Source organism: Catharus ustulatus, chromosome 1, assembly GCF_009819885.2.
Source record: "Catharus ustulatus isolate bCatUst1 chromosome 1, bCatUst1.pri.v2, whole genome shotgun sequence".
NCBI lineage: Eukaryota > Metazoa > Chordata > Aves > Passeriformes > Turdidae > Catharus > Catharus ustulatus.
In genome coordinates this window covers 60,971,871-60,995,231 of record NC_046221.1, presented here as the reverse complement: position 1 = coordinate 60,995,231, position 23,361 = coordinate 60,971,871, and the positions used below count along the sequence as shown (strand labels likewise).

The 23,361-nt window shown below is 36.7% G+C and overlaps 1 protein-coding gene across 2 annotated transcripts in view; it reads left to right on the top strand.

Moving 5' to 3' along the window:
- Positions 1–10,436, top strand: part of LOC116993075 (tubulin polymerization promoting protein) — a 65,947-nt gene extending 55,511 nt beyond the window's left edge. For both annotated transcript variants that reach the window (XM_033053350.2, XM_033053358.2), the window contains exon 4: positions 1,678–10,436. In XM_033053350.2, the coding sequence (XP_032909241.1) occupies positions 1,678–1,872 (195 nt within the window). In that variant the 3' untranslated portion in view covers positions 1,873–10,436. The remainder of the gene's footprint in view (positions 1–1,677) is intronic.
- Positions 10,437–23,361: the final 12,925 nt, after the last annotated feature.

Here is a 23,361-nt window from a genome sequence, read left to right as displayed (position 1 = left end):
TTTTTAACCTGCCAAGCTGTTGCTTATCCTCAGTTTTCTTTGTTGTTTTGAAACATTACTGTTTACCCTACAGATTAGCAGGAAAAGGAAAGGCTTGTGTGGCATGCTGCTATCAACTTATTGCAGAGATGCACCTTATAAGTCATGTGTTGTGGTCTTATCAGAATGCAGGTGTCTTGATATAAATACCACATTTCTCAAGTTTACCACTGGGAATAGTTTCCTGGGAATATCATTCTTTACATAAGCTATTCTATTAATCCTCCTTTTACTGTTCCTTCTCGCATGTTAATATGTGTGCATTTTCATCCACTCACACAAGTTTTAGTATCTATGTTACTAAATGTGTTACTGTGCAAAAATTCTCATGTTTTTATTGTAGTTTGTGTACTGAGGGAAATTTCATACATTTCATGCCACACCTTTGAAAAAGAGGAGCAGAAGTCGTAGTCTTTTCTTTTTAAATGGTGATTTTCAAATGGTGTTTACAATTACAAGTTCTCAGAATAGCAGTCTGTCCTGAGAATGAATTTGGTAAAGGAAAAGGCAGTCAACTAGAGTTTCTGAGACTTTTCTGTGGATGTGACGGTAGAGTGTGTATGCACATGTAGATAAACTGATTTTCTGTAAAGTAGTGGTGTTTAAATACAAGGAAAGCAAATATGTTTTAAGTTTAATTAACTCCATATTGAATATATTGCCCTTGTCTTACATTTGGAGTTTTCCTGGTTATAAGGTGCTACCAGGTCAATGTGAAGAAGTAAAATGTATATATTAGACCAATACTTCTTCCTTAGCATTGTTGTGTAGAAAAATAACTACTTCTGCAAATAGTACTCTTAAGACTGCAAGACAGAAGTCCCTAAAGGTCATTTAGCAATGCTCCAGTGGACGTTTTCTTTCAGATAGTGGCAAGTGATACACATAACAAAGATACCCAGATTTTAGCACTCTTTGTTCATTTTAGCTCAGAAGTCCTGTGTGTTTTTTCTTGCCCTGATTTTAAAATACATATTTAAGGATCAAAGAGGCTGCTCCTACTCTGAGCACACAGGTTTTCCTGCTTCTATAGTGTTATGTGAAATAACTTTTTTGTGTTTCTATAGTAAATTTTTTTTGTCTTGATGACAACAAAAGGAGCCTGATATGACTCAGTGGAAGGAAAGTCTTAGTTCAGTGCCATTTCATAGACTGCTAATTTGCTAACATTAGAAATAACTTTCAGTCCTTCTGGTTTGTTACTTCTCTTATGAATCCTAGAGTTTAGAATGAAATTGTCTTTTGAAACAATGAATTCTAGTTGTATTGAAATACTTCTATATTGGTGGAGCCAAACTTTTATTGCTTTCATGTTGACATAATGGATTTTGAGCATGGTTCAAAATGTGAAGTCAAAATACAACTTCTATGTATCTTTGGTGTTTAGAACTTGATTATTAATCAAAAGTATCTCATACTGGAAGTCTCTTCCAAAAGGTTTTTGCATAATTTGTGCTATTTCCTTTTCTGCTGTATTATTACTGTCATTGTATGTATTGGCAAGAAACAAACATCTTTTGTATCCTGTTGCTGGGAATGAATAGCAAAGATTTAAACCTTGGTAGCATGTAAAAGTATCTGTATTAAGAATAGCTGATTTTTGATGTGTCGTTTTGTTTCTTTTTTTTCTTCCAATAGAAAACTGTTGCATCTCCAACTGTTTCACGCCTTACAGATACTTCAAAATTCACCGGTTCTCACAAAGAGAGGTTTGATGCCAGTGGGAAAGGAAAAGGCAGAGCTGGCCGAGAAGATCTGGTGGATAACTCAGGATATGTATCTGGTTATAAGCATGCAGGCACATACGATCATAAAGTACAAGGAAACAAGTAAGGCTGAGGGTTTACAGCACAGAGGGGGATAGAGTATATATTTGTAAGGATGTTGTTATGAATCCCACATGTTTCGGTTATTGTGAATGTTGAGACTATGTTGTCAAGAAGTTGTCTTCAGGAACTGGAACTGATTTCAACATCTGCTGAGCTACTTGCAGCACAATGCCACTTCATTACATTCCTCATACATATATTGGCAAAAATAAATAAATATGTAGATATAAAAAATACATCATTTTGTTTAGCCTTAGGAAAAAAAAACCCAAACCAACAAACAACAAAACCAACGTCAAGAGCAGTTATACCACACTTCATCAATTCAAGCAATATATCTCAAACATTCCTAGATGTTCAGTTGCCCTGATGATGTCAAAGAGAACCTCTTGAAAAGAGGATCTTTTGTAGCAGTCTTTCTGAAGACTATCCCATTACTTACGCAGTTTCATTTGACTACTGTTTTAGGGTTTTTTTAAAATGTCTTATACGGGATCTAGCACTTTTCTTAAAACATTCAACAATATACTATTGGGAAATAAGTGGTAGTAATATACTAGGTTCTAGCCTGTCATTGTCATATACCAACCATGGAAAAACTGAAAAAAAAAAGCTATTTCTAGGACAATATAGGCTCTGAAGTATTTTATGTCAACAGAAAGAGTCGGAAAATACCAGCCCTTACTTTCCTTATGTCTATAGTTTGTGCTTGTTCACGTGTGTACTGTAGCATGGTTCTGACTGGCTGGATTTGGATGGAGCTATTGTACTAACCTGAAAGGTGAGGAACAAAACATTACTAAGAAAGTCTAGTTAAGGATTTTCACAGTCTGTTTTCAAGTTTGCACTGCCTCACATTGGAAGTGAAGGGGGCATTAAGCTAATAATGCTTTAAAATATTGTCTATGACTAAACACTGCCAATCAGATTGCTATTAAATGAATGTAATTTTGCACATATGTTGTCACATAGTCCCTTCAAGCTCTAACTATGTAAAAAAAGCTTATGACCACTTGGAGTAAGGACATTTACAATTAATATATATATAATTAGGTGCAATTTACCCACAAAGAAGCCCCAAACCGTTATAACTGGGCTACATTTTAGGATAGATTCATTTGAAGCCAAGGGATTTGATTCCCTGTTTGCTCTTGCTGCCAAACTTGGGAGAATTAGTATTGCTGGGAATGGCTTTCCAATGTTACCAGGAGAACCAGTCCCACAGGTTTAAGGTACAAGCAGCTGAGTGTGACCTAGCTAGGGTCCAGAATGACAAAAGAAATTAATTGGAATAAAAAGAACATCTTTTTAAAATACTGATTGAAAAGGAGAGAAAAGGCCATTCTGATTTTCTGCAAGAGCTGAACAAGTACCTTGATGTATTACTCTGATTCGCTAAAGTTAGGAGAGATAGGGTGTTCGCTATTCAAAACCAACTCTTTGCAGTTCTGCCTTGTTTTCTTTCAAAAAGAACTTGTGCACTGATTTTCATGTCCAAGCTTGAATAAAGGTTAATAGATGTATTGCTCTCCCTCCACCCATATCAGTATCCGACTCAGAGTACATAAACATAGGTGAGCAGTGTGTGCTGTCATGTACCATGCAGGTGAGCAGTCTGTTATTTGACCAGTGTATGGAAAGGGAGCACTGGTTTTCAGCCCTTAAACTGTTCATGTTTTGCTCTGCTGACATTGTGTGGTAGCCTGTCTTGTGACTTCGCCCTCAGTGACCCTTTGAGCCCATATATCAGCCAAAAACCAAAACAACAATAGCGAACAAAAGGCAAGGCCTTCCTTCCAGACTTGGACTTTTGTTTGTTTATAATTTATTTTGATGTTTGTTTGTAAGTGGGAGAGATGTTTGCCAAAACACAGCACATGCTCTTGTATAGATTTAAATGGATTTTTCCACAGATAGCTTTGGTTACCTGAGGAGATTTTAGATGTGTGTAAAGATGCTCAGGATGCAAAGTGTTCAGCTTTATGAACCCTTTCCAAAGTTACCCAGTGTTCTTTAAGAGTGAAAAGTTATCCACTCCTATGTTGTACTGGGGACCTGTTACACTCCAAAGCAGAAAATAGGATACTCAATACCAATAGTGGCTAAATTATTCTGGCACGGTAGTAAACCTTCTAAATGTAAAGAACCTTCTTCATCACTGGTGCCTGTGTACCTGAAGACGGCTCCAGGGTAGTCCTGTTTTTTTTAATGATTGAAAAGGCTGAACCTACAGCCCTTGATGAACCCTTCAGCTGAGATACAGGCAAAATCAGTATCCCTGTTTTTCCTTTTGACTTCAAGACTTGACTAATAACTCAGTGTTAAGTGAAAAGTTCTGGACTTAGCCTCACTAAAGGGTGAAGTCCAGCCTACTACAGAGTCCAAGAGCACACTGTTGACCTGGGAGTTTGTTTGTTGCTAGCTATCTGCCTTGGCTGGCACATCGGGTGACACTTTGCTTTTAGGTACTCAAAGGACAGGCTTTCTCTGTACCCAAATACAGAGTGTGTGTAATGCCAGAATGTTTCCATACATTTCCATACACTCTGGAGGAGTGATTGATTAGGAAGATTTTAAGATATAATTAAGTTTTAAATTGTTAGTTCAAAGTGAGAAAGATCAGAACACTCATAAGATAGAAGGCATGCAAGGGAATTGAGAGTGTGGACAGATCCAAGCTAACGTGTCTAGAAATTGAGTTATAAGAGGCTGATGGAACGAGTTGAGGTTCTGCCAGAGTTTACTTTGCATTGCTTGTGCAGTATAAACTCCCTGCCATGAACCAAAGCACTTTATTTGGACCTGATGGAAACTTTGAAATTCTTTCAGTGGCATAGTAAGCTTGGGATCAGAACCTGAGAAGATGGTTCAGATAGCAGTATTTTGTTTTGAGAAACACACTTCTTTTTTCTTCTTTGTTTCTACAGTCTGATAGTTTTGAACCTCAAAGTGATACATAAAAAGAAGTCATTCTGATGTGACAGTTACAAAGGAAAGTTGTTGCTGGGAGGATAGTACTTAGTCAAGGTTTTTCTCTTTTACTATGCTTGGTGTGAAAGATGATGGCTATGAATAAAAGCATCTTATGCAGCTGTTTATTAGGGGTTCACTACCTACTTAAGCTCTTACTATTCCACTAATATTGGTAGGAAATTAAAAGCCTAAGTACTTGCTTCATTATTAGCTCTTAAGTTCCAGGCCTGCTTGGGAATGAGGCAAAGTACATTTTCTTACTCATCTGCTATTCCCTCAACTCTCAGGACAGTAAGTACAGCTTATACCTCAAAGATGACAGGAAAGGGTAGCTGAGGAGGTGCCCCATTTTCTACCCTTAGTGTTGTAAAGCATATTGTCTTCTGATGCACCATGCTGCAGACTGTAACTAAATGTCATGACTGAAGTGAGGACATGGGAATCTAATAAGGTTTACTGTCCTCTCTTTTTTGGGGGGCATCTCAATTCATTCCATCTAAATTTCCAGCTTGATTTTCAGCATCTTCCACTACGTAGCACTGTCTTATGTGGCATCTATAAAATCCTGTTGTTCCTAGTTATCTTTGCTTTCATTACTACAGTAGATGCTACCAAAAGAAATGTGATCAGAAAGTTTAGGTATCTTTTAGAAATAACTGCCTTAAAGAACAAACTCAAATTTTATTTAAATACTGTGACAGTACACAATCCTTACCTGTATGTCTACTGAAGCTTAACCTGACCATCAAAACCTTTACAAGACCGAGGACAAGAAATGAAAATCCTTACTTAGGCAAATGAATAGTCATTACAAATAATTTTCTAAAAATAACATAGTTTTAAAGTAAAATATACAGCAGTAAAAAGGGAATTTCTTATTAGTGCTTGCTTACTAATTCCATTTAGTTACTCCATGAGCTTTAGTTGAGTTTTACAACCATCAGTATGGAAATACCAAAACCAAAAATTATTGTCCTGCTCTTTGTGGTTATCAGAGCTATCACAATAGCATTACTGAGAAGCAGACATTAAAAAACACAGTTTCATGAGTCCTATATGAACAGTTGTAATTAATTGTAATTAAATATTTAGAATCCCAAGTAAATGTTGGCTATTATACTATAGCCAAAATTTAGCCCCTATTTCTTTAAACCTATAATACATCTTACCTCCTGTTCATCTAGAGAAGGGAAGGAGACATTTCAAAACTACTCACTTGTCACAGCTTGTGTTTTTCATCAGCACAGAGATTGTCTTCCAAAGATGTTTTGAATTGAAGTATGTATTTTACTGACCTTATCTAAATTAAAAATTCTGACAAATAAGAAAGTCTGACAGTTGTTTAGCATTAATACAAAGCTTTGTTCACAAATTACCATTTCAGTCATCTGTATTTTCCCTCTCTTGGCTCAATTAATATTTTTTATGGTAGTTGGAATTAGGCAGAACAAAAAGGCAAATGACTACTATGGGTTTGACTTGCAAGTGATAGGTATCCCAGCCATCTGTAACCATCTGTAGAGAAAATCCTCATGTATATTCCTCCAAAACCAAAACTTTAAACTTGTAATTGATGGATTTTTTTCTTAAGGCTTTTCATAGTTGTGAAATTAATTTTAATTCTTTGTGCCTGCATGTATGATAGTCAAAACATAACCCTGCCTTCAGGGATGCATGTATTCTGAGGGCACGTGCCTGTCATCTGTGAATAAGAATTCTCTGTTTGCACTGACCAAGAGCAAACCTTTTACCTTCATGATAGAGCAGATGTAACACTGCACTGGTATGTGTCCTCTTAACTGTCAACCTTGCGTGTGTGCCAAAATAACTACACCTTTGTGTACATTGTTTGTAGTGTGAATATTATGTTTTTGGCTTGTTGCGTAGTTGGTATTAAGTAATGTAATGCACAAGACTTGTGTAGGTTTGTGTGTATGTACACATGCTCTTTGGATCCAGCTTAAGTAATTAAACTGTATAAAAGTTGATGAAAAACTTAAATTTTATTAGGGCCAGGCTCTAGTCCTGCAGCTGATGCTGTTCAGCTTGGCTGGTTGAGGACATTGTCATTCTCCCTTCATAGCATGAAGGTAAAGATCTAAGGAAGCATTTATGGTTTTACCTGTCTACCCTGTTCTGAGAGAAATCACTCTTCAGCAATTCTAACATAAACTTAGTGTGACAAGAGGACTTTCTCCATGGAGAGGAAGTAGGAGAGTTAGGGTGAAAGCAAGCTTTCCTCTGGATGCTCTTAAGAAACCATTTTAAACTATGCTCTGCATGGGCCCTGTATTTTCCTTTGCCCCAGCTTTGTGAAGCAAGTTGACACACAGTTGTTCATCCATTAGTAGTATAAAGCTGTGGTAGAGTGAGATGGGAACAGGAAACAGGAGTGTTATACATTGCCTAGGGACTCAAGTCTTGCTTGCACCTTTATACAAATAAATACCAGAAGCATAATGACAGCTCTTAAACTTGGGTGAGATTCTTAAAATCTGGATTACCTCAAATTAATACATGTGTACCTCCTGTATTTGGAGTGTTTGCCTATAAAATATCATTTAACATTCAGTTGCTTATTTTGTGCAATCCCAAAGTGCCCATTTGGCTTACTTAATATAAGCTGGAAATTATGGTCAGGGCTGTTCTTTTAAGTCTTCAGAATCCTAGAACTACTAAGAAACCTGTAGTTGCATTTGTGCTTGCTCACTAAACTCAAAACTAATGCTTTGAATGATGTCCCATCTAAGAATAATTCTTCTGGAAGTAAAAGAATACTGCAGATAGAACCTCCACGTCTTAATTGTCAAAGTAATTTATTTTTGCAGGGAGAAATATCTGTTAATATATTCGGGTTTTTTTTTCATGTTTTTCAGTATATTAACCTTGGTATATTGTTTCCAAAACCCTATGGAGAAGGTGGATTTGAAAACAAGTTTAAGATACAACTTAAGATACATTTTAATTGGCTTATTTAATTCAAGCTAATTGATCATTCACTCAAGGTAGACTTTGGCAAGAGTAATTCTGAAGGGGGAAAAGGGGGAAAAATCCAGCCTCTTGTCTGAGCATTCTTGACAGACATTTGCAGTTCTGGTAGTCTGAAACAATTTTGTAAAAAAGAAGTTATCTTCTGTATTCATGAACATGCGTGCATGCATGCACACAGGCACTACTTGAGGGCATGGATATACATGAGGGCAAAACTACAGAAGAGACTTGTTTTCTCTTTAAACCTTGCATTTAGAAATTGGCATTGAAATGCCCAACTGACTAACATGATTTGGAAAAGTGATAAGCTACTATCGTTCCATTGCAGCTAAATAGCCAATGAGTTAATTTTCAAATACAGTTATACAGCATCTCTTTTTTGTGAGTTACTGTAAAGCTTATGGCACTGAACAAAGCGAGTTTTGATGTAAACATTTGGAAGGGTCTCAAAGATAATGCGCATGATAATTTGCCCTTACCTCCAGTTATCTTTATGCAAGATTTTTCTACTGCTTTGCACATATTTCAGAAAACATCAGAAACATTGTTAGACTCAACCAAATTAAAAATATGGCCCTAAAAGTACACTCAGTTCATCCATCTTTGCATTTTGATCAGGAGCTACATTTGGAGATGAACCACAAAATAAGGAAAAAAGATGGCAGTCTGAATCCCCACAGTGGTGAATTATTTGAAGTTCCAGTTTACATCAGATGAGTTTCTGTATGCTTGCATTTACTGAAATACTACTTTTAAACAAAATAATTAAATAATGTGAAATAATGCAGCCTGGGCTCTGTTAAACAGGATTATATTAATGCAACTGAAATGCTGTGTATGTCTGTAATATTCAAGCTAAATATGTACTAGATCTTTACAAAGGCTTTGTGTAAAGTTAGTTAACCTACAAACTGATGTCCTGTATAAAATTGTGTTGGCAAACTACTTTTGTTAGCACTGTAGTGTATGAAAAGGTAAGATTATAGACAAAAATAAGTTATAGGGTGCCAAAAAGTGTGTTTGTTTTTAATCTTTGTGCTGGGTTCAGAATATATCAGCTTTGGCAAATTCTTGCAGCAGGGAAATTTTTTTGTACAATGCTTATAATAGAAAGTAATTTGTCTTTACATTCTTTAAAGCAGAGAAATGGTCAATGTTGGATAAGTATATTGAAATTTATTCTTAGCAAGGTGTTATGTTTCACAGATTTAAATATTAGAGGAGAAATATATATTTATACAGAAGTATAATTTTTGAATGAGATTGATTTTTTTTTTCAGTTGTGAACCATTTATTTATCCACATCATGCTTTATTCCTTTGCTAGCTTGTTTATCAGTGCATGCTGTTCCAACATTCATTTCTAATTCGATTTAGATGTTTTGATTCTTCGTTTGCACAAATCTGGATGTGCATGCTGTCAGGACCTGATCATAAAGGGTGGAGGCAAAACTGTTTTGTCTTTGATTACCTAGAGCACTAATTAAAATTTAATCATTAAACAGTTGGGATATGGAGATAGGTCTTGACATAGTCTTCCTTGGAGCACTGTACACTATGGAAAAAACCTTCAGTGAAGCTTACTAGTTTTTGTTCCTATTTTCATTTGTCTTTCATCAACCAGGAAGCTGCTGTGTGCTAATAATTACCTGCAATATTTCTAATTGCAGGCATTGCAAACATTAACATGCAGCTGTACTAGCCTACTGTGTTCACTGTGAAATTTTCAACACGGTAAAAATTTTTACATGATCATTTAACCTTACAAGTTTACTTTTTCTCACTAATTTAACACTGCATCTTCTTTTCATTACAGCGAAAGAACAACTTGAGCATAGCATTTCTTAATCTTAACTATAGTAGATAAACATGTCCTAAGCAAAGATTTTTAACCACTTGATGAAGGGGGCCAGCCACCATCCAGTGCAAAGCACACTGGGCAAAATCTTATCCCCACTGCAACCAGTTCCAAAATTCTAGCTGGTGTTAGCAAAAAAAGAACCACCATTACCAAGGGGTTAATAAGCTTAGTAACCATGACAAGAGGTTATGGGGGAGCACAACAGTGATTCTCTGTTTCCATGTCTTTGTTTCTGTTAATTTAAAACTACTACTCTTCAATCTTTAAAATAAGTAAAAGAAACTTGAAGGGGGGAATCATATACTACTAGTTTGTACTAGGTTTTTTCAGGAAAAGGAAACAAATTTATATATATATATATATGCAATATATTTTTACACTGTTTATTAATGCTAGAAAGTATTAAATGTATCACTTTATCTGTGTGAATGTTAAAGTAATGACAATGTTATGGATGTTTTAAACCTTTTGAAGTCGTCTTGTTAAATTCTAAACCCACATTAACAATGGAAAAGCTACTTTGTCTGCAACATGATTGTTGATGTTTTAGGGAAAAAGTTCAAGTACAGCAGTTGTTTTAATTAGCACTGTAAAAGCTTGGCTTGAAAAGTTATAGTGAAATCCATATTTTAAACACCATTTTGTTAATCATAGCTTCTCATAAAGTACGTTACTGCTGTTGACTGACTGTATAAAATTGTATTTTTAGTTGGTAAAGTGATCAATAAATGTGTTACTACATAAGTTCTGGGATTTATTGAAGTAAATGGTATTTGCTGATAAACTTTGTAAGCAACAGTTATTTTACAGTTTAGATGTTAATTTAGTTGCTGATGAGTTTATAAATTGCATCAAAATACTCTCTGAACATCCAGCTGTCTGGTTCTGAGCAGAATCTATTTTTTCTTTACCATTTATTTTCCTAGTCTGAATAATGACTGAAGTTGGCCATTGATATTTTGGGGCTTCTAGTATGATGCTTGAATTGCCATTATAATGGTGATCCACCAAATGGGATCTGTCAAGGATGAAGCCATTTGTTCTTAAGTAGCTACTTAAGATAAATTGCTCCTCAGTGCAAAAGCCAGAGTTACTTCTCTCAGTTTCTTTAAGTGGTGTTGAAAATATTTTACTTGTAAGGAAAGAAAGTCATCTGCTACACAGAACATTGTTTTAATGATGTTACATCCAAAAGCGAATATGGACCTTTTGTTTATAAACAACATCACTCAGCTTTCCAGTATCAAAAATACCAATACTGTACTCAAGAAGCAGAAGACTGAAGTATTTAATTCATGACATTGTAATAGCATAATTAATAATGTGTCCAAAAAAAAAAGAATGTTGCTCTAGAAATGTAGCAGCGTCAATTGACAAACTGGCAATTGCTAATTGACAAAATGAGTGAATTGCTAACTCTGTAATTAGCGACTGCAAGGAAACATAACTAAACAGCTTACAGCTATCCTGTCTCTTCTCCTGTTGTTCTCAAAGTGGAAATGATATTCCTTGTTCTCACATACTAGGCAACCTTCTTTAGAACTGCCTTTTAAGTGAAATCTAATACACTGTGTCCTGAGATAGCTTTTCTTCCTGCACAGAGACCATAGACTATCCCCTCCTGTACTCCTTTTAACTCTTAGCATGTATGGTTACTGAAACTGTAAAAAACATAGTGAAGCACAACCTATGGGAAAAACCAAATTCTTTACCATTCAAAAAGCCTTTAAGATAGGGGAGATAGTACTCTTCTGCCCTGTGAGAATGTAAGACTCTAAGATCTGTGTTTTCAAAAGAGTTAAGGATTTTTTATTTTTTTCCTGTAGGACCTCTAGAAATGCCCACTTGCCCCTACAAACCACTTACACATCATGGCTTTAAAATGAAAATAACCCCCCTCTGCTAGGATGTGTTCTCTTTACTCCAGGAATACAATTATTTGTGCTAGTTTTCAGTCTGTGTAGCTACTCTTTCAATCGGTACACACTCCTGCTCTCATGTCTGTACGTCATATGCAGGCTGATCTTTCCTGGTTCTATCAAGCTGTTCTGCCACAGCCAGGACTGCATGGACAGAGGTGTGGAGGCAAAGGCTACCTCTGCCAAGTCTGAGTCTTCAGGGGACTTAACCTGGTTTTCTACGTAGCCTTTCTTTCTTTTCATTTCTTCAGATTTCTATGTAACTCACTGCACTGATTTATTAATAATGTAAACTAACCCAAGCACACTGGAAGTTCACATACTTATTAATAAGTATTCATTAAATCCCCTCTCAGTCATCTTTTCTCCACAACAATAGTGTATATATGTGGAAGGAACCAAAGGCAGGGATGTAGGTGGTCTGGGAAGGAACAAGCTTAGGAAAATAGAGGGTTAAGAGACTAGTCCCTGGTCTATGCAGTTATTTCGTGATGCCCTGGATCTCCTAAGTGTCAACTGCCTTGTCTTATTAAATTTAATTTCTAACTGTTTTCTTGGGTGAGGGGATTCTCTTTCTGTGTACATTTGGCTGCCAGCAGATACTGAGCTGAACCTAGACAGCAAGCAGGGGCTTTAGCATCAGTTACCAAAGCATTCAAAAGACTGGGCCAGATACATGTATGTCTCTGAGACAGCTGGAAGCACATACCAAAGGGACCAGGCAGTCCATAACAACTGCTCAGAAGGCTACAAGGTCTGATGGTGTGTGTCTTTAGATGGGAGATGATAAAATTTCTGGGATAGTTACTCAGCTGGCTGCACATCTAATAGTTACTCAAGGGATCCAGCATGTGCTGGTCTGCATTAGGTAGGAAGGGAATGTTGACATGGGATTGTACCAGCAGATGAAGTGTAGATGTGACCTTCATGGACTTGCATGTCCAGATTCCAGCAGGATGGGAAAATAGGGATCTAGGCACTAGCCATTGGATAGGCTGTCTGGAGGGAATCCCATTAAATATATGCATGTTTCCTACTAGCAGCCCTTCATCCTGATCAGCCACAGACAGGTAGTTGGAACTGATTTTGGTTTTGTTGGTGTTGCTGACTTTGTTTTTTTAAGTGTGAAGGGTTTCTGTCCATCAACACTACCATCAAAAAAAAAAATCTTCGCCTTCTTTGCAATGGTACTGACATCTGTTGTTGCCTGTATTGTTGCAGAAATGTTGATTTGTTGTGTTTCTTAACTGATAATAGGTCCTATTAAGTTGCTCAAATTGAGTCTCAAGGCATGTGCATGTCTGCTAATTCTTGATAGAAATTAAAGGTCATTATTTAAAATTCAGGTAACCAATTTTGTTCATTACCCCAGCTAAACTGAATTATTTTTAAAATATTTCCTTTCAATAGTATTTTGGTAGGTTTATTCTATTTTATAGTACTACTAATTTGAACTTTTTACTACAAAGCAAACTCTTTAAAGGAACATTTCTTACATGTTTCTTACTGGAAAAATTTCTTGTAGTCATACGCTGACATTCAGTTAGAGTAGGTTTCATATGTTGATGTCACTAGACCAGATGAAATATAAAATATGAATACAGTTTTTTTAATCTAAGATTAAACTTTCTTTTATTTTTCTACATAAAACATATCAATATATATATACACATATTAAAATTGGTATAAGATATTTCCCATTATTTGAAATTCCATCTCTGTTTTTAGGTACTGTCAGCATTATGAAGTGGTTTTGTATGTTAATTTTGGCATCTAATTGCCATGACACAGACATCCTGAAGGATGTAATCTTCTTTTACTTAAGTAGATCTTGTCTACCTTAAAGCAGCATCACAGTGTTTTGTCCTATGTGCAGTCTTTGCTTGTTATCACCTTCTCATCCTCATCATCCTCATAAACAGCACTTGACAATGGCTTTCATTTTGAGCTGTGTCTCATTCTGCTCTTCCCAGCTTCTTGTATGTCTGCTCTGTGATGTCCCACCCTGTGGGGAGGGAAGCACCCAAGCTTGGTAAATGCTCGTGGTCAAAAGGAATAACAAAAGTCAGAGGGGTCACATAGTTTTATTAGCAAATTACACACTTGGCATGGAAATTGGTATGTTAATCCCTGACCTACTCTGTAAGCCAGCAGTGGGTTTTGGGTAAAGGGGTAGGGTCAGAGGGAAGAGAGAAAGGAAGCAGTGAATTAAAGAGGGGAAGAGAAAGAGGGAGAGTATCTGTATGGCTAATGGGAAGTGCAGAGTCCTGGAGATGTATGCCTGGGCTTGATGGGAGTTCTACAGATCAGTTTTGCCTGCCCTGAGGACAGGTTTCTTGCTTTCTATGCAAATTAGTTGCCATTTGCAGTCCGTTCTTTCAGACCTATCTGGACATGGTTTGTAAGGTCACAGGGGTCTTGGGTGGTCTCATACCCTCCTACTGGGTTGGCCCTTGGTTGACAGTACCTGCCTGTTTCTTCACTGATGCTGTCTTTTGTTTGTTGTGCCTCCAGGGACTAGAACTAGAAGGATGTTTGTCCCTGATCTACCTCCACATGGTCCTCTTCTTCTTGGAACAAACCCCCAAGGCTGTCTGGTTGTTGGTGTTTGAGACATACACATTAGCCCCTTGTTGTCTGGACTTTGTATACTCCTGGGCTGTAGCTTGATCTCACTTAAACACTACCTGGGATAATTTTGGACAAAGTGGCATTTCTAATCATTTTTAGAAGTAATATGAGATTGTCTTAAAAATTTCATTTTAACCAAAAATTTTACTTCTCTGCAGAAGACAGACCATATAACAATTCCTGTTTTAATTACTGAATAAATAGCTGTTTTCCTCAGATATTTTGCACCAACTAGAATGCCATTAATTATGATTATTGATGCCATATGTTAAAGTAAGAACACTTTATGATGTTGCTAAATACAACTGGATGTTGAACAGGAAACATGAATTAAGCCTTATTTGTGATAAATTAAGGCATATTTTCCCACCAAAGTAATGGGATTGTGAGTTTTCTTTTTGGAAACAAGTAAATCCTGTATTTCATGGACCTGTGAAAGGATAAATCTTTGGCAGGATATTAAAAAGAATCCAGTAGGTGGTGCACCAGGCATAGGAGAGACAGGCAATGCTCTGGAGACCTAACTACCACCTAGAAACTGTTTTCAATTTAAAAAAGAAGTCATCACAAAGAATTTAAAGTAGATTCTCTTCATCAATGAGAAGTCCAGTATATAAGCAAATTTGCCTTTGCCAATGAAAGTCTTCTTGCGTTTCTCTGCAGATCCAATGACTATATCTGGAAGAAAACCAAATCTTGCTGCTAAAAAGACAAAACCTTTTGTCCCAAAGCCTGCACAATATGATATTGCTAGAGTAGAGCAGGGCAAGTGTGAGCTACCAAATACCTAATGCATGACATTGAGCTGAAACTCAAAGGTCACATCCATTTTTCCTACAACGCAGGAGGAAGGATGCAAAAAGGCTTGTGGGTCAGTTCCCTGCCATTTCCACTGCAGCATATGTGTCCATTGTTTCCAGTATTAGCTCGAGATATTCTTCTGTGCAACCATGTGCATGTGTTCCTCCACAACACTATCTCCAGTTATTAGCAAAATTCCCTAATGTTTACCTAAGCCATTACCTCCCTGTGCCCCAGAAGCACTCTGACACACACTGCCTGCTAAGCAAGAGGCAATTTTTGGCCAGTGTGCACAAAACTCAGCCAGTCACCCACCACAGGTATACACAAATGACTGAATAAATTTCTATGACTGTTCTTGTGTTGATCATCTCCTCTGTGTTCCAACTTGCATTTTATAAATTGGAAATGTCAATCAGTGTTTTTTCTGGCTAACAGTCTCTGTCATTTTTCGTCACAGTTCTGCATGCGACTCCACTAATCCACATTGCAACTTCAGAATAGGATTTAAATGAAAGACAATTATGTCTTTGATAATTTTCCAACACCATCTTCAGAGAAAAAATAAAATTTAAAATACTACACTGTATGTAACTTGATTGTATCTCAGTTAGAATCATAAAATAACTCAGGCTGTAAGGGACCTCTCACGTCCTCAATTGTCCAACTTATTCTTAAATGAGCTCTCTGACTTCAATGTCAATAAAGCTACTGCACAGTGTTCTGTTGAGTCATATTTCAAAAATCATATCTAGGTGCCTGACCAGTGGAAGAAAGTCCTTCTTTTACATCCTGCTGGAATTGTCTTTGTTGCCATGGAAATGTTAACTGGTTCTTGTCATTTTACTGTGTGTGTTGGTGAAAATCTGCTTTCATCTTCTCCATATGTCCCCATGTGGAAGACAGTAAATAGATTCTCCTCCTCCTCACTCTTCCCCATTTCTTCTCCAGAGTAAACAAAACCATCTCTCTCAGCCTGTTCCTAGTGTATGTTCTAGCCTATACTATCTTCTCTGGGCTCTTATTTTATGATTTTTTTTACGTGGGGAAACCCTTTAGTGGAATACAGTACTGCCTCAGAAGCGTTGAGTAGAGGGAAATAATTTCTTCTCTCTATCTGCTCTCATTAATAAAGCCAAACTTGCACTGCAGTCATGTTCAGCATATTACCCAGGAAAAGCCCAAATTTTTTGCAGAGCTGGTACATAATCTGTCAGATCCTGCACCTGCTGCAGGGTTTATTCTACCCAAGGTACCACTTTGCATTTGTCTTTGCTGAACTCAATTGTGTCTGCCAACTTCTCAAGCTTGGTTAAGTTCCTTCCTAACAGTAAACCATGTCCAGTTTGTTATCTGCTATACATCTGTAAACACAAAATTCCTTGTCATTTAGAAATTATCTTGTTGCTTTAGGATTGGAATAGGAAAAGTGATACAAGTCTACCCAGAATTTATTCAGAATAACTTGCTCTATTGACTCACCTTTTTAAAGATATCTATAGAATCACATGATCATATAAAAACACTAGGTATAACTGAAGGTGATGGCCCTGAATATAAGTTGATGGGTCCACTTCAGACACCTGAATTTGAGCATGCTGAGGAATTATGTAATTTTAGTAAATGACAGTGTTTTTTACTTGTTCCACAATTTTCTGGCTGCATGTCCAGAAAAACAGCTTACTAAGATGAGCAAGGATAGACATACTAGAGTGTAAGGATTCTCCAAGTGAGCAAGTTCTACATACAATATGTGCTGGAGAGTAATTTCAGCTGAATAGAAACTAGACAACACAAGTACTTTTTAGATTTATATTGATTAATTTTCTTTATGCTACCCATAGCTTTACAGAAAGGAGGCTGATAAAAGTATTTCCGTGACAGGTCTGGTAAAAATGACGTAAAGCCTTTATTTTTTTTACAAGTAAATAATTGTGAGAGCTTTTAAAATGTAGGATTAAAAGCCTGATGAGTTAAGTGTCTCCACAATTAAAATCAGATGGCTAAAATAAGTCTGCTGATTTAGACCTGTTAATAGCAGCATGGTTTGCCTGAGAACAGCTCTGAAAGCTGCAGTCTGCTAGGTAAGAAGGAAACAATGGAGCACTACTGAACTGGAAAACACTGGGCAAGCTAAAAATTATGTTGTGCCTATATTTACGTGAGCATACATATTTTTAATAAAAAGTTATAAAAAGAATTCACAGAAATACATGGAAAATAAAACAATAAAATTAGTCTAATTGTAGATACTATATTCTAATACTGTATCTTGGCATAACAAAATGATAGTACCAAAGCTAATATTCAAAAGATTTTTTTTAATTGCCAAAGGGGTGCTTAAAGGCACAATATGCAGTTACATAAATAGAAAGAACCAACAGAATGGAAATTTAAATGCAACCAAAGAACACTCAAACCAGGTATTTCAAAACAGCACATCCATTCTGAATACATCAGAAATCCTTTCTCCCCTATGCTGACTGGTGATACTCAGTTCCCAAAATGCTTGCAAACCCATTCCAGGTTTCAAAACAAGCTAGCAGGAATATAGGATGCTAGTGTTGAAAATTAATGTCTTAACAATCCACCAATGATGTATGAATGTCAAGAGACTAATTAATGACAAGGGATGCCAACTGAAAAGGCGCCTCCACAGTGAATTAATGCACAAGAAACTGATGAGACTTGTTAGATGTCTCTGCTATATCTGTGCTGCTGAGCATGCTACAAGACAGCTATTTTTAAATGAGACATGTGATGCACCAGAAACGTTCCAGCCACTGAAGCATGAAGCTGTATGTAACCAGTTCACCACACTGCAAGGCTGCAGTACTGTATGTGTAATTATCTTTAAAATAAAAAATATTTAGGCAAAATTCAAATGGTGAGTGAAATAGGGTTTTTTGAGTGTTTCACTACAGGTTTTTTCTGAACTCACCTAACTGTACTATTCACTTTTGAATGAACCTCAAACTTCTGTGAGAGCACTGCAATATCACTGTTTCAATTAATGCATTTGTACCTTTGATTGCTTGATTCTGTTACTTGGGAAGACCTAATTTTAATGCATTATTTGTACTGAATTGCACCAAAGATACATTTCATTCACTTATCACTCAATGGACAATCATCTAGAAAATGAATTGATTAAATCAGGACTTGTACAAGTCAGGAAGTATGAGCAATGCCACAAAATCTTTCAGATTTGGTTGATAAACTGTCTTATAATTCAATAATGTCATGGAGTAATACTGAGGTGGGTAATAAATGTTAATGAAAAAAGTAAGTGCATTCAAGATAGCATTGTAGGACATGAAATCGATGCTGAGATAGTAACTGTACACAAAACCTTGACAAGTCATGTAAATCTAGCCATTTTTCAGAGGAAAGAATATTTTAATTTTTTTTAACTCATATTTCAGGGAAAGGTTACTTTGTGATGGCCATGTTGAAAAAATCCATTATGTTACTTAAGTTGCTGAAATTCATCTCCCATTGACAGCACATGCTATAAAGGAAGCATTAGAAACAAACTTGCTGACTTTGTGTTAATGATACTTTTAAAATATCTAGGAATATAAAGAAAGCATGACAAATTTAGAACAGCAACGTGCAACAGCTAAGCATGTGGAAAATTTAGTTTGGTATTGAACAAAAAGAATTTTTGACAATAGGCTCTGTGGCCAAAATTGATGAATAATGTCAGTAGCATTGGGGCTTCATGTACAACTAGGAGAGCTGAATACTGTTTGAATATGATGACTATTCTTTAACTTAGTCCTACACATGAAGTAAAGTTATTTCATTTATACAAAGGTAAGCATGCAAACTGTCTGCTTTGAAATTTGATAACAGGGAAAATTGAACAAATAAGTTTACTTGCAAAAAAACTACAGAAATAACTCCACAAAAGTCAGAGAAAACATAGAAAGGTCTCACAGTTGACTTCCACTGCAAATATACTTCTTGCTATATTGTTCAGTCAGTTAATAGTGTTAGTTATACTAGTAACTATTAATAGAAGTAGCTATCTTTAGTGTGGCCTTTGATATCAGTGATAAAGCAGTAAACTACAATATGGATGACAGATGGAAGTTTACAAAGCAATAATACGGCAATTTGTTTTGCAGCTCGAAAGACGATTAAAAACAGCACAGCTACCCAGGTGAAACAGAATCTAGTTTTCTTCCCTGATGCTACCATGAGCACAAGAAAGACAACATTTCCAAGGAAAAAGAAATAAAGCCATCTTCTCAAAAACAGTTGTCTATACTGTCAATTTGTAAGTGATATTTATGTATACCTGTGAATACCCATGAATTATTCAAGTCATATCCTCATAGGACAGTAATATAAAAGATTAAGTGCAAAAAATAGTACTGTTTTGTATTTCCTGAGTTTTACTTTGATCCCCACTTCAAAACAACAGTCTGAACTAATTTTGTATTTCCAAAATACAGTCCAGACTGATAGAAATTTAATATTTTACAGAAGCCAGGGTAGCTCAAAATAAGTCTTTTAATTTAGATGAGCATAAAGTTAGAAGAGGAACAAGAATAAATTACAAATTCTGTTCGACTTTAATATTGGTATTCATCAACCTGAGACTGTGATGTGTCAAGATGACCTGATCTAAAAGCTCACATACCCTGAAAGAGAGGGAGATGACAATCCTTTTCCCCTGTTTTTTCAGTCTCTTTTTCATGCTTCCAATCAGAAGTTGCCAATGCACATATTTTTTACCTTTCACAAACTCCTGTGTTCTGTGGATTCCTCTGTGAGCTCATGTCATATGTCAACTGCCAGAAAACAAGTTGATCAGGAAAAAGAAGACTCTTCCCTGCTAGATTAATGAACCGAACTGACTTGAAGAATTGTCTGATGAGTGCCAGAGGGAAAGCAAAGGAATGTACAGGACTTTGTGGCCAGGAGCCAAGGATCAGGGAGTGAGGTAGGATCTCTGCCATGACAAGGAGGATATAGGAATAAAAGCTATCCTTTTGCTGCATCAGGAAGGCATTAATTTCACTCCATTTTTTTTTAATGAAAATATCCTCATTGTTACAAACCTGGGAAAAACAGTGATTTTATTTTTGTATTACCATTGCAAAAAGCTATAAAAAGTAGAAGTAAAATTAGCAAGTTTCATTTTAATTACAAAAAAAAAAATCTTTGTGTAATGCATGACAACCAGCTTTTAAAGCAGCATATGAAACCTAAGTACTATTTCTCCTTTGCCACTTCCAGTCACTTTTTTTTTCAAGTTCTATCACCATTTTCTACATTACATCTTTTGAATATGTCAGATTTTACATCACGACAGTTAACCAAACTGGAAAGCTGGTCCAGTTGAAAGATAACCAACTGGGGAATTTTTTTGGTGTTCAAATATATATATATGAATTCTTTTAGATTTATTTCAGCATTCAGCCATACAAACATCTTAGTGTTTGTGATAGGGAAGCAGCAGATATATTTGGTTTTTCAACACTACTGCTCAGCTTCAGTTCCATATAGACTAAATTGCTATCCTACCTGAGTCAGAAAAACCTCAAAAGTACTAATATACTGATGCCATTTTTTCAATAAAAATAATTAAGTACCTAAAATAACTCTAAAGCAGAAACTGATGCCTTTTCCTTGGTCCTAAAAATTAAGAGTCAGACATAGGATAAGGGATAAAGGGTTTTTACCTTTGTATTTAGTAAGGATCTTTATGATGCACCACTTTGCCAAGGTGGAATGCACCGAAATGCACACCCCCAGTAAATCACATATACAATTTTATAGACCTTGCAAACTAGCATATCTAATAAAGATGCCTCAAGGAGAAGCTTGAATGAATAGTGTGATATCTCCCCATCCTGAAGAATTCTCCCCTGGAGGTACCTAATCCTAATTTACAGGGTGTATTTTAAAGAGGACCTTGGTTTCTCAAGAGTGTAGGGTTTTCCAGCCTCTAACTTCCAGGCCTCTGGGATGTGTGGTCATCTGGCCTAACGGAATACCAGGACTATGCTAAGTTATAAGTCTTAAGGAATTACAAGTATACATGCTAAGAGCACTGAAGATACAAAAAAAGTTGTATAAAAAGTTGTATAAAAGGTGTATAAAAGGTATATAAAAGAAAGGTAAAAAATAATCTTGGCATCAAAACAACTATTCAGGATCCTCATGTGAAGCACCTGGGAGTCCCATGATGCTGCCAAGATTTCTGTGGTCTGCTGTGTTTGAGTTCCTGTGAAACCACAGTTGCTATTCAAGAGAAGTTCCTTCAAGTGTTGTCAGTTCAACATGCAGACAATATGTCCTAATGCATCCTCACCCACTGATGCAATATAATCTTTGTGAAAGAAAAAAGTTTGAAATACTTATCCAAGCTCTAAGTCTACTTCACTCAGACTACTGCTAAAGTTGGTTTGTTCCGGCTGTTCATTTTGAAATAGACTGAATCCATGCATGCATTCTGAAGTGCCTTCTGAATAGCTACAGGAAAATGTAGCTATTCAGAAGGTGATGGTGATGAAGTGCAGAAGATGCTGGTGATGAAGTGCAGAAGTACAATTGCCATCCCAGCATGAAACCTATCCACTTCTTAGGATACAATTCAGGAATCACCACCTTATTTACAGAGATATGTTGTAACTGGAATTAGGCATTGAAACGTCCCGTTTCAAAAATATAACTATAGCAGTGTTGCTCTGCACAACTGACACTGTCCTGACCTTGTCTTCCGTAGGCTTTCAAGACTTGGTGTGCATTGGTTACATGTTTCGTAACCCTAGTTGTTAAGAAAACTCCAACCAACCAACCAACCAACCACCAACCTCCTTACCTGCAAACTAACCAACACATTATAAGAGAGATCTAGGGATTTCAAGTTACTATTTTTTTTTAGAGAATTTCAAAAAGAAGTACAGTAATTTCACGATTATAAGCCACACTGCGTATAAGCCGCATCTCTGGGTGCCAGCAACTTTTCATTCTTTGTCCATACATAAGCTGCACCTGATTATAAGTCCCACGTTACAATACAGAGTGTGATAAAAGGTGTCTATTCTATCACCATCTGTTGAGGGTGGGGGCAGTGATCCTTATCTCAACGGCAGATATTCTGCTAATGGGCCATCCATTGAAACTAGGTGGGGCATTGTTCTTTATCTTTTCACAACCCATCCTTCCCCCAGTGAGTCATTTTCTGCTAATGGCCATTGAGTCCCACTGTGTGACTGATAAAATTACTGCATCCCATTGGAAGTTGCTCCAGCCAGGGGGAAGAGCCCAACATTTCTTACCAAGATAAAACAGAGGGTTTGGGACACTAAGGGAGCCCCTTTCTGCACTGGACTCCAGAGAGAAACTGGATTTCTCCACATCACCACTGGACCTCCAGAGGGAAACTGCACCTTCTGCAGGAGCACTGCTCCAACTGAATCACATCTGTCACTGCAGGAGGATGCAGCCACCATGGAATGGGACTGCTACCAACACCCTGCCTGATGGGGTGCCAGGTTGTACTCTGACTTTGTCAGGGTTTGGGGTTTGTTTCTTTGTAGTACAGTATTTCTATTTTAATTTCCCTAGAAATGAACTGTTATTCCTAATTCCCATATCTTTGCCTGAAAGCCCCTTGATTTCAAAATTATAATAATTTGGAGGGAGGGGGTTTACATTCTCCATTTCAAAGAGAAACTCCTGCCTTTCTCAGCAGACACCTGTCCTCCAAACTAAAACAGCAACTTTTTGTTCTTTGTCCGTATATAAACCGCACCTGATTATAAGCCGCACTTTGGGTTCGGACCAAAATTTTAGTCCAAATGGTGCGGCTTATAATCGTGAAATTACTCTCCTGTGAGAAAGGAGCAAGGATGGCACATCACCTACTTCAGAGCAAAAGGGCAGGTTAGATGGGAGCATGACTGGGAACATCCATAACCTCAGCATATTTGTAAGAAAGGCAGATAGTATCTTCTACACATTTTAATACTTAATTGGGTTAGTAAAAAATGCATGATGAAGCTATTCTGCAGTATATCAAGAATTTGGTATTAAACAAAAATAGGAAATTTTATTTTCTTGTTGCTTCTTGAGGGGTTTTTTGGGTGATTTTTTAATGCTAGAACTAGTAATATTAATTACATGGTAACCTTTGCGAAAGGATTCTAGAATAAACTGTCTTTCAAATGCCACTTAATATAAAGCTAGTTCTTGCTCAGTACCCTGCATATCTACTCTCCAGGATAAAATAACTGCTATGCTGCCAACTTTTCCTTGAAAACAAGTATTTATAACAGGTGCATGTAATGTAAATTAAA